The sequence below is a fragment of the Polyodon spathula genome, chromosome 10, assembly GCF_017654505.1.
Source record: "Polyodon spathula isolate WHYD16114869_AA chromosome 10, ASM1765450v1, whole genome shotgun sequence".
In the NCBI taxonomy this organism is placed as follows: Eukaryota; Metazoa; Chordata; class Actinopteri; order Acipenseriformes; family Polyodontidae; genus Polyodon; species Polyodon spathula.
The window spans coordinates 47588160-47600726 of record NC_054543.1 but is presented as its reverse complement, the minus strand read 5'-3'; the positions used below and the strand labels follow the sequence as shown (position 1 = coordinate 47600726).

General features: G+C 42.2%; 1 protein-coding gene across 1 annotated transcript in view; it reads right to left on the bottom strand.

Annotated features, from left to right (window-relative positions):
- The window catches only part of LOC121322468 (Krueppel-like factor 7), a 31645-nt gene extending 22042 nt beyond the window's left edge, over positions 1-9603 (bottom strand). Inside the window, exon 1 of the mRNA XM_041262507.1 lies at positions 9398-9603. Coding sequence (XP_041118441.1) covers positions 9398-9499 — 102 coding nt within the window. The 5' untranslated portion in view covers positions 9500-9603. The remainder of the gene's footprint in view (positions 1-9397) is intronic.
- Between the last annotated feature and the right edge of the window lie 2964 nt (positions 9604-12567).

The following is a 12567-nucleotide window of genomic DNA, read 5'->3' as shown; positions in this document are numbered from 1 at the left end:
CACTGAAACCACCACCCAGCTCCCACATACTGCACTGGAACCATCAGGCAGCTCCCACATACTGCACTGGAACCATCAGGCAGCTCCCACATACTGCACTGGAACCATCAGCCAGCTCCCACATACTGCACTGGAACCATCAGCCAGCTCCCACATACTGCACTGGAACCATCAGCCAGCTCCCACATACTGCACTGGAACCATCAGGCAGCTCTCACATACTGCACTGGAACCATCAGCCAGCTCCCATTGGTGTGGGATTTCTACATTTGCAACGTCACTACAGTTCTGATCGCCGATTCGTATTTACCCCTTCCTGAAATAGTTGTCGGCTCCACAAATCAGTGAGCCTCTGTATTTTTTCTTGTCTCTGACTATACCAGCCTATCCTTGCCTCTTCCTTCTGTACTGCACCTGAGGTGACAACAGAATAACCACCCAGAAGTATCATTTGTTTAGCCTTGTGTGTAACATTTAAACCATGCTAGTTCAATAAAAAGGTATTCCTGTTGCATCATGCTCTGTATTCATTGAGAATGCAAACAGAGGGTACGGCAAGGAGGCAGCAAGACAGGTCCTCCCGGTGACTTTAGAAGAGCTTTTGAAGTGTAACCCTCAAGCAGATGAGAAGCGCTGCAGGCTGGCCTGGGGAAAGCCAAATTATAGCTGCCAGGGGTTTGGGGTGAGTCAAAGGCAGCCTTTTAATTATTGATTTGATGGCTTTGATTGGGTCCCAGTACACTCTCAACCCCCTACTATTTTGAATGTTGCTTCGTTAAGCATTATGAATCTTAGTACTTAAAAAGAAATACCTTGAATAGGGTTTCATTGCAGCATACTGTCTGCTAACAATCTAAGATTTTCATTTGGTGAATTCACTAACCCTAACCATCTCCACCAGAACCACTACTGTCAGAAACCACCTCAAGGTTAAAATATTTTACTTAACAAGAGGCTTGATAGATCATGCATAGTGCATTCATGAGCAAGTATAGAGCCAGCTTTAATCCATAGTAAGCAATGCTTCATAAAATAAGCTCAATACTGTTAAACATGCAGGATATTTCTGCTGGGTCATTAACTGCACCCTATAACCTCAGGCAGTACAATCCCTGCTGATGTTGATGACGACAGGACAGTACTTTAACACAGAACAGGTCAAGACTTGTTCACAGCCTTTCTTACCCAACATACTGGATCGAGGAAGTGATGCAGACACTGTGTGTGCATTCCTGCACCTTGCAAGGGTGTTGCAATGCTGAACTGCAATTATGATATCCGCTTTTGTGAAAGCAGAGGACATGGCAAGACATGAGTCTATCCATTCAAGGGGCAGGTAAACAGATGTGGTGAAATTTCCTACTTAATGTGGGTCTCAACCCTGACATATACAGCAGTGTGCAAATGTATCAGAACACCTCAGGATTAGTCATTTATATACTTACATGACTGTATCACTGATATAAAAACAGGTACCTGTGTGTGAAAATGTAGACCCCATTGTGCTTTAAATTAGGCATTTTCTCTTACTATTTTAAATGAACTGGAATAAACAGCTTTGAGAATGTAGCCCACAGTTTTTTGTTGGTTGATTTTCTATTTCCAGTACATTTTAAGGAATTTATACTGTACTGCTAATGTGACTGTATCTCTGGTCAGAGGGGGTCATGCCGTTGGTATGAATGGGACAGTTCTGAGGAGTTGAGGGTAAAAAATTAAACAGACATTACCACAGCAAGCAAGCAATCATGGAATACATCCAACCACCCATCCAGATCTCAATGTTAGCTTCTTCATTCGAATATCTAAATACTTGTGATGCTTTCAGCAACTTCACAGAGCAGCAGTTTTGTTGAGAGATTTAAATAAGCAAATAAAAACAAATGACCAAGTCCCCTACGGTGTCACACTTCATGCCAAAAATGTCACGCCAGCTGCAGCTTTGCAGCGAATGCAAATGAATGCATCCTGACACTGTAGACTGTGCACTGTACGCCAGTGCTTAGGTTGTCTCCTAACCATGCCGTTGCTAGGATTTGCATTCTGCTCCATCATCTGCTCCATCACACCAATCAGAAAACACTACAGACAGGAGCAAACCCCTCCTGCAGCTATCTAGTTCAACTAAAAACACTACAACACCACAACCATAACCATATCACAGTACCAGACTCATTTCCACAGCAGAAAACTGCTTCAGTAAAGGTAACATCATGTTTTTATGAGGTCACCTCAACTACAAATCTGCTGAACTGCAGCCTGACTTGCCAATAATATCTTAATTTCAGAACGATCTAAATTACTCCAACATTGTCTGTGTTTCATACAGAACCTGAGTTACTCAGATGTTGCCCTGGAAACCAGTCATGCTGCATGGTATGCATTACCACCACGCTGTCAAAGAGAAACTGCTGTGACCCCTTTACCTCCGATATCAACAGTACAATACAGGGTCACGTGCAGCATACAGCAGGGATGAGACCCCGTCGGCATAGCACTTTGACACATTCCTGGTTTTACTAGGAGTTTAATAAGACACCCCTGAGCTGGCTACCTACACACTGTGTATAATCAAGCTGGTACTAAAATCTGGAATGGAGAGAAGGAGAATTCAAATATAAATAACAATTGCTGTTTCGTGCTGGAAGCACCAGCACGGTACATGTTTGTCAGTCTCACCGTGTTTGTTAGTGTCTGTCTGTTTTGGCCACCGTGCCGTTTTTTTTTTTTTTTTTTAAATTCTCCTTCTCTCTCCCGTTCTCCACTCACCGAGCACCCAACCCCGAGTGAGTGAAACACTGCATCTTTTCTGCAGCTGTACTGAGACTTGATTGCTAATCGATCATTCAATTGGAATCTCGGCACAGCTGCACGTGAACTGATCGTGCTCCCCGTGCCCCCATACAAATACCCAGTTTAATCTGCACGTGGAGCGATTGTGCATATCCCTGTGCCGAAATACAATTACACACTTTACATCACCTGTGCTACATAACCCACGCTCTGTGCACCACTACAATAATACATGTAACAGACACATACACACGCCACATACAACATAAAACACAAAATATACCCCTTCACAGCCACTGATACCCTTATAAGAGTTTATCACTATCGTAATGGTTTTCCCATGGTTACACTAAGCATATGCATTTAGCACAGCTTACCATGGCTTGCCAGCTCTCTCTGGGCTTTTACAATGCATGTCTATGCTTTACCATGCTTTCACAAGGTTTAATGGCCGTGTTAAACTTTTGTAAGGGCATCACCATGCGCCACTGCAAATGGCCTGAGTTCTATCAGCTGACTGTCGACATAGACCACTGCAGGGCACAGTATACAAATATATACCGGATACAGCTGGTCACCTGCTTCACTTCAAAGCAGAGGGGGTAAAGCTTCAAATAGTGTGAAGAGGGTGCTAATCAAATAGTACTGAGAAGTGTGTGTCTCAAAAGCAACTGTTTGAATTGAGAAAGGATTGATAACATGAGCGCAGACAGTTAGAGTGAAACCCTTTGCTAAACGAGGGCAGGGTTTCCTGAGGAAAGCCCTGGTGTTTGGACAGCGGCCGAGACCCCGCGCAGTTTGCTCGCTTTATCTTGTATTTAACCGGAGTGGGAAGCAGCCTGAGCAGAGAGAGGGGGCCTTTCTGTTGAGGTTTCATTTACACAGAGCGACAAGAACAAAAGGCTTACTACACAGTTTCCTATTGAGATCATTCATAACGAGCACAGCATACCCCCATTGTGATGGCACGTAGAGTGAGCGGCTTTATAGAGATACCAACAAAACCAATACTGTGCAAAAAATAACTGCTGGAATTTATGCGAAAACTACCTTCATAAAAATGTAATACCGGCCATCATCTATAAAGCACACATGTTTAACAAAATATAGAACGCACAGTCTCCTTAACTAAAACAGTGATCTACTGAAGCACAGAGACTTTCCTCACACAAACATGCTGTATGTGCAAACATGTAAATACAGGCAGAGGGGTCTAAGCATGGAGCAGGGGACAGAGAGAGTTCACATTCCCAGCACAGTCACCGAGCCTCACTGGATGGAACCTCAGGCAAGCAAACTGACCTCTCGGTTTTAGTTCTATTCATCTGGAAATGAAAAAAATTAATAGCAAGCACAAGTTTGAAAAATGTAAAAAGGTAAAGCACTTTCACTTGCCTTACTTACTTAAAGGAAAGGAAGTACTGTATGATTTTTACATTATGTACAGATGCTATGCTCGTGCTACGGCCAGTATAAAGATATCAAAAGCACATGCAAGCAGCTGTGTTTGTAAATATACTGAGCTTTAACATTCTGGCACATGGTTCTGAGCAGGAAGTGAAGGCTCCTAATAAAAGTGATGTGGTTAAAACACTGAAGTTTGGCGTTTACTAAGCCAATGCCATCAGCCATCTCCATGTAATACTGCACATGACAATGCACAGAACTACGCTGCTGTGAGATTTCAGGTCCAGTCTTTATTTCAGCACAGTTATTAATAATGGAACACCAGGTCACTTATGACCTGCCTGATGTAATCCAGCGAGTTCAGCTTTAATGATCTATTACAACCTTTACTGGCTAATGCCACTGCTTATTAAAGTGAGTCATGAGCTTTATTGTTCTTTATTTTCTGTTTATGGTACCGTATGATGGATTAGCTATAAAACTAGCATGTTGGTTTACTGCCCTTGATCTCTCCTATCTCGTCCTTGGGAACGACCAAGATCCAGTCAATGCCTTTTCCTTGTTAAAAAACAAAACCAAACAAATAAAAAAAAAAGGCTTTACAGTAAAAACAAATAAACAAACAGCACTTAAAAAGTATATTTACTGCTGTCACATGACAAAAACAACACCACCACCACACATGTTTCTCTGCCTGCCAGTCTGCCAGTAAGCCTACTTTTAGATAAGTATCCTTGGCAACACCTGTTGCTATGCAGCCAGGTTATCATAACCATGACTGCGTGTGTGTGTGTGTGTGTAGGGTACCTGCTAGGAGGCTATTATAAAAACAGCAGAATGACTTACGCTATAAAGAAACCGTGGAGATGCAGGACTTTAAGGTATGCATGATACATAAGCACTCTGCTACCTCATATTCTGTTCTTTTTTTTTTTTAGCCTAGACTACTCTGAGCAAAACACAGAGCCCTAGACTCTCTTCAGACTCTCTCTACCTAGGAGACACAGGGCAGCACAAGAGCCATCTGTAGGCTCATTTCAGATCCCAAAGCCACAGGAGACCTCGGATTTGAATTCTCTGATGTAACGTTAAACCAAACACAACCGAACGCAGCCCCAAGCCCCAAGCCGCTCAAAACTAAAGGGTAATTGCATTAAGCTTGCTTGCCAAACATTTTAAATACAGACTATTCCGCTGCACTTGAAAGGGCCCCCAAGTCTTGTGTCATCTCTGCAGAATTAGAGTCTGTCTTCAGTCACCAGTCACGCTAGCTCATCAATGCTTAGGCATGTACTGTAACTAGCAGCAGCCAGGGAGTAGAGCTGGCTGTACAGCAGAGCAAGCCACCTCCCCCCTCCTCCTCCACACTCGGGGGTTATGCTTTCCAAGCAGTTTGTGCATAGAGCAGCTAAAGAACAATTTAATAAATGAATGATAAAAACAAAAAAAAATCAACCCAGGGCTCCTGCTGCCGTGACTGGGGCAGCTGCATGCCTTCAATCTCACAGATAGACAAAAACAACGGTGTTGTGAACAGCCAGCTGTGAGCTCCAGCGAGGATTACATAACATACCATACAGCACAGAACTCATAGCCTACAGTCACAGGAGAGTGGCTGGATATTCAAGTACAGTGTAAGTGCGTGTCTGTATCACCTTGCTGTCGCTGTCTGCTTTGTAATCAAGCAGGCTGCTTGCAATCACTCTCCTGCACGTGGCTTCTGCTCTCTGTGGGTATTCAGGATAGCGGAAAGACACTCGCATAATACTCATAATAAAAACACCCCTCTCTTACCAAATTGCACAGATAGGATCATTTCTCAGTGTGGTTCCCTGTATTATTGGAGTGTTCACATTAATAAGAGATTAGCCCACTCGTTGAAATAGCTCCATTAGAAAACCAAAAGGGATTACACCTCTTTAAAACAGGGCTCTTTCATCAGATAGCTCCTGAAATAGATGCAGTGAAAGCAGCCTCTTCAGAGCTTCCATCTTATTGCAACCCTATCACACCACAGCAAAAAATCAGGAGAACAACCACAAGCAAACAACTCAATCCCCACCATGCAGATGAAGCTAACCCAGTTTCAACTTCCAAATGCTTTTTTTTCTATCCATTCAGAACGCACAGCTATATAAGGTATTCCCCGCCTCCTTTTTACATTGGCATTTAAAAACAGGATTTGTTCTATAACCGTGTTGCTCCTCCTCTTTCCAATGACCTCATTTAAACAACTATCAGTTTACAAAATGAAAGAAAGATATAAAAGAAAAGGCAGAGAGAAAAACAAAAGCAAAAAAACAAACAAACCACAGAGTGGAAATTAAAAAATAAGGAAAACAATGCTGCATGTGAACATTCCAAAGAGCTCATCCGAGTTCCAGTTTCATTTCTTTCTCAACATTCAGAGAGTAATACAGACACAAAAGGCACCAGAGGACCCAACTATGAGGTGCCAACTATTACACAAGACACGGTGCATGCAGGAAATTCAGAGGAGACAGAAACAGAACGAGCAGGGGTGACATGAGCAGAAAATCAGGGAGAAACACAGGGAACCAGAAGAGGATTCAGAGATAGAAACAGAATGAGCTGGGGTGACATGAGCAGAAAATCAGGGAGAAACACAGGGAACCAGAAGAGGATTCAGAGATAGAAACAGAATGAGCTGGGGTGACATGAGCAGAAAATCAGGGAGAAACACAGGGAACCAGAACAGGGGAAGCAGGACCATAAAACATGCTGGCGCACTATCTCTGACAACTGGTGACATTATTTATTTCCCTTTAATGGCTTCAGTTTTGCAGTACACCATGCTCTTAAAGGGACAGTCAGATTTGGCTCAGTTTCACAAACAGTTCAAATAGAACTCTTTCTTTCACTTCCTATAAAGGAAGAACAGGTTTTTGGAGGACAGTGTGGTCTGGAGTGGCTCCAGCTGTACTGCAAAAGTGGAAGATTGGATCGGGTCTCAGCCTAACCTCGTGCAGGCTCAGTGATCCATGCCACCACACTGGCTGACAGCAGAGCCCGGTGTTCACTATGCTTTGCTCAGAGAGGAGATGAGACAGCACCTGCACGCCACTGTTTTTGTTTAACAGAAGAACAATGCACACCCTGGAAAAGCACCGAGCCTCCCCATTTAAAAACGGCCCTATACCTGTGCAGAGAGCAACAGCATGACGATGGAGCATTAACTCATTCTTCACCAGGTTACAGTGCAAGCAAGCCCCCTGCACACACAGGCTCCATTGCATACCCATTAAGCCTTAATCTAAACTTAGAAGCATCCTGCTAAAAATCAATTAAATGCTGCCGGCAGACCCCAATTTGCCATTGTTGTTTGCAGTATGAAAAGGATTTGTCGTCTTTCTCAGCAGGGATTTTGAAATTAAGTTTTATGATGCATAATTACAAGTAACTTTGTGCTCCAGGACTTCCAATTAATTGTTGTATGATTTTTTTTCTCCCTAGACACATTTGAGATCAGAGGGCTCTGCCAGGTTATCGAATATAGCCTGCAGCTTACTTATACTCCTACCTTTTAGCTAGCACACTATCAATCAATGATGCTGAATCCTGCCTGACAGGTTCTTACTTGTGAAAATCCTGGAAAGTAATCCTGTGATTCTAGAACTTCTCTACATGCATGTGTGAATCTGTACTGGGCTCATTCAATGAAGACCCAAATGATCTCAAATACCAGTGTGCTAATAAACCAGCTTCTGGCAGAGGACTGGTTTTGATGGTTCTGACTGAGCTATTATCAGCATGGGAAATGTTTAAAAAGAGTGGTGTAACTGCCTATTACAGTCAACGACAAAAACGTTTCAGAAAGGCAGGCTAAAGTGTCTGTGAAAAGGAACAAGGCAGGACGATCTAGTGCCAGACCAATAAAAGAGCAGAGCCGTTCTACTCTTAAAGAGCCTGCACAATGAGAGTCAATTTACTAAAGTGACTTGTAGGGCAGAACACAGCAGCCTATTAACTCAGAGAACAAGGGGGCTTTAGGCTGCCTAAAAGTAAAAGTAAGATACATGACTGCACGTGGCACAGGGCCAAGGTGCACCACAGACACACAGAAAGAGATCTTTACAAAGCAATGTATACTGCAATATGAAAAGGCTTCTAAAATGAACACACCAGGTACTTTACTGCAGTGACACAATGAGATCCAATTGTATTAATGGTCCATAGCAAAACATCCAAACAAAAAAAAAATCAAACAAGTCCTGAAATATTGTGCCATTGCATCTGTTTGCCCTGTGCCTGTCAAGTGTTTGTGCTCCAGCCCCCGGATGACTTCATTTAATGAGTGGAGGCTGAGCGAGATGTGTCACAATGTTTCAAAACTGTATAGATTTGTAACAAACACTCCATGGTCTGTATGCACAGCACAGTACTGCCGGCCTAGTTTAGCTGACAGTATCCACCCCGTGTATGTGCATTAGAATGATATTTAACAACGAATAGATATTTGTTGCACTGGAGACTGGTATGTGCGTGAAGCTCAAACCAGCTACTTTAATTGTACAATGAACTCTCCTATAATAGCCCGCTGTGCGCCATTACATTTACAGATTACTCAACACCTAAGCCGTTAAAATTGTCACTGACATTAAACGAACCAGAATATCGTCGTGCTTTTAATTTATCCGCCACTGCCCGACCGACTAGACAACAAATACAGCGACTGACAGCCGTCTATGTTTCTCTCTCCACTGTGCGTTTACTGTCTTCAATAGAATAAAACAAAGCATGTTTTTTACATCGGTTCAGTAATATAGCCGCCTTCTTTTCTCTCTCTCTCTCTCTCTCTCTCTCTCTCTCTCTCTCTCTCTCTCTCTCTCACACACACATCCTAAACCTCCACATTTGGACATTTTACAAAACCACCCTTTCGAGCCAAATGACGGATTCGCGCATTATATGTATTACAGTAATTACTAGTATAGCCGTGACCAGCCCAGCAGTGCTGCGCGGCAGTTACCCACGATACAATGTTACGGTACTTTTTATCACTCCGATTAATATTATTATCACCCAAAACCTGGAGTATTGTTAACTTAAACCCCTTTCGTTTTTGCCCAATTAAAACCAGTGTCTGTTATCGTGTACATGTGGGGTGCTACTGGCGACCACAGAGCCAATATTGTACAATAATTACAGCAAGAGCCACAGAATCGAAACCATTCACCTGCTGCCAGTTCTCTTCCAGGGAAGGCAAAGCGGAGAAGTAGCCGGTGTCGTGCACGAGCTGCAGCTCTTGAAAAATACTGTGATTTGCTAACACGTCCATGTTGACGCTTGACAGTCACAAAGCAATCTTTAGATCTCCAAAAATGATAACCCACTTATTCAAGAATAAAAATACAGAAATTAAAAAAACAAACAAACAAAAAAAAACATTTACAAAAAAATCCTTGCGATCCCAAAACTGCGGTGTCCGCTGTCCTCCAATACAAACATACAGCAAAACATACAACGTGGAATTGAACTGCGCTAAACCATGCAATCCTGTTTACTGGTCTGAGCGCTTCTGATCTGCGGCCCGACACTGTGGATGCAAGCTCAGAGGCGTGAAGCGTCCATCTATTTCCGCATTGCCGAATGCAGCCGATTGCAATGCTTGCTGTAAAATTCCAAGTTGCATTTTTTTGGCTGCTCCGCTCAGCAGCAAAGTGCAGTCTACAGTCCACAGCGAGCAAGGGAACCCAGGGCCGTCAATCAACCCCGTGCGTGACCATATACGGTAAAAAGGGCTGATGATTTCACTGACGACCAATTAGGGCGGCGCGAACGCGGTGAAAGGGCGGAGCCAGAACTGAATGTCGGTCCCTGACTGGCCGGCGGGGGCTGTCTGTCGAAACACACATGGTTTGTGAAAGGTGCGCTATTTTTAGATGGCTATATAAGCAGCGAAGAGTCACTGTCGAACTGACTGAGAGAAATGGAGATCAGGGAAGACTGCAAAGTTACAAGAGGCTTGCGTGCGTGCTGAAAAAGTCACTTTTCTTCCCCATTACCACCGCCTAACTCGGTGAAATACGTAGCAACTGTGTAAATGTGACATACCCAATAATAAGAAGAACGTGCCTGTCCCCTCCCTAAATACCGAACCGCTGATTGAAGAGCGGAGGCTGTGTTTGAGGAAGGAAATGCACTCCAGTTGTTAGGAGCCCCCTAGCGCTGGAGATCTCACAGGCTTGCTGGAATGTTGCGATCCTGGCTTTCACATCTAACTCTGCGACGCTGCAGGTACGCTGCTGCAGTGGACTACATCGAGCCACGTTAAATGAACAGCATGTAAAGGATTTATATATATATAATATATATATATATATATATAGATATATATATATATATATATATATATATATATATATATATATCATTGGTCTGGCAGCATGTACTGAAGAATTAATTAAATCATTTATTTAAAGTGGCCTTCATTTTATTAAATATACATAAATATAATGTATAATTACATAAATAATTTTTTTTAATAATAAGACCCCCCGGGGGGCCCCCCCCCCTCCATTAAGTATAATTTAGGGGAATACTTTTTTATTGACGGCATACGTAAATTTTTATCTTTACGTCGGCCATAAAACTCGTGACACTGTCGTGGCTAAATTTAAAATTTTCATATATATATATATATATATATATATATATATATATATATATATGTGTGTGTGTGTGTGTGTGTGTGTGTGTGTGTGTGTGTGTGTAATAATATGTATGAAACATGCCTATCATCAGTAAGCATTACTAGAACACCATTAAACAGTGTACAACAGTAGCGTACTGTGCGAAAAGAATACAGTATTTGTTTTAACCTCATCGATTTCAGGTACTGTACTGTATAAAACAAAGGCACGTGGTTTCAACATGATACCTCCAGAGTTCTGCCCTTGAATGCATTTCATTAATCCAGCTGTCTGCCATTGTCAAAATTACATTTATAAACATTTAAACTAGAACTGAAGACTAAGAATAATCACGGTGTTTCTGTACAGTATAAATTGCGTCCGTGTGCCTATACAATGACATTCATTTTTTTCTATATCAACAACACTCACAGATTAAAAGAACATCGCTTCTCCAGTGTAGACATGATTTTCAATTAAATTGCTTTCATGGTATTTTTGTTTTTCCCAATCACAGGCACAGCACACGAGGTTGCCACTGTACATACAGCGTATTATTATTTTTCGTATGCAATTGTGCATGTTATTATATAATACGCTACTCTACAGTGCATTGATTTTTTAGCTATACATCCTGAGATATGTACATACAGAACATTGTCAGTGACCCATATCACGTTCTAAGATGACATGCTGCAGATGGAAGACTCCTGGCGCTCTCGGGGTGCTCGGAGTTAGGTGACAGAGAGTAATATCTGTGTTGCCTTTACATCTCTGTATGTGCTGCATGATGGCACTGGCTGGATAGAAGTAAATGTTGCAGACAGATACCATAACACATGGGAGATGACAAATGTTGCAGGTCATTTTCTCTATTGATTTGTGTGTGTGTGCGCTTTAGACGAGGAGTAGCAGTGTGGGAGAAGGTGGAGTAAGAAACGAAGTTGAATAGCTGATAACAGGCTAACAGTAACACTTTGTAATCCCTGTCAGTAACGCAATTTGGAAGGAACTTTACAAGATTTAATGAAGAATGCATTTCAGCAACGCCTATTCATAACACCAGCACATACCCATTCTGTAATTGTGAGTAAGACACCCCTATTCCCTGCAGTCCCAGTACTGAACACTTTAATAAACAATCCAGACTAAAATCAACCTGTTCTTTTACATTTTAAACAAAAGGCATGTTATATATATCTGTGGACCCAGGACCTGAAGGGGCTATACCAGCAAATCAGTTGCTTATTTTTTGTTTGTTTATTTATTTATTTTTTCAAAGGAATGATTTAAAGGGTTTAAAAAAACAAAAACATTTTTGTAACCTCTTCTTGCTTGTTTTTTTTACACTTCAGCCCTATAATGCTCATCTCATTTTACATGTGATAGGATCCTTAGTCACCGCTGAATGTTTTTATTTTTCATATGCAGCACATTGCGTTGCCAAACAGGCTAAAAAAATGTGTTTTGTGCAAGAATCAGAATCCAGTCACATGGATAAAGCAGCTTTTCTCATTTAAAAAATATTTGGGCATTACAGGGTTAATGTGCAGTGGTCCTATACTTCAAATACTGTAAAACAAACTGTATAAAGGAAGCGTTGCTGCAACGTCCTGGTACTGCGGCTGCAGTAAATGCAGTAATCGCTTCCTATCTCCTTTCTGTCTGAGCTCACTTCAGCTGCCCTGAGTAATAGCCGGGGAGAGATCCTGAC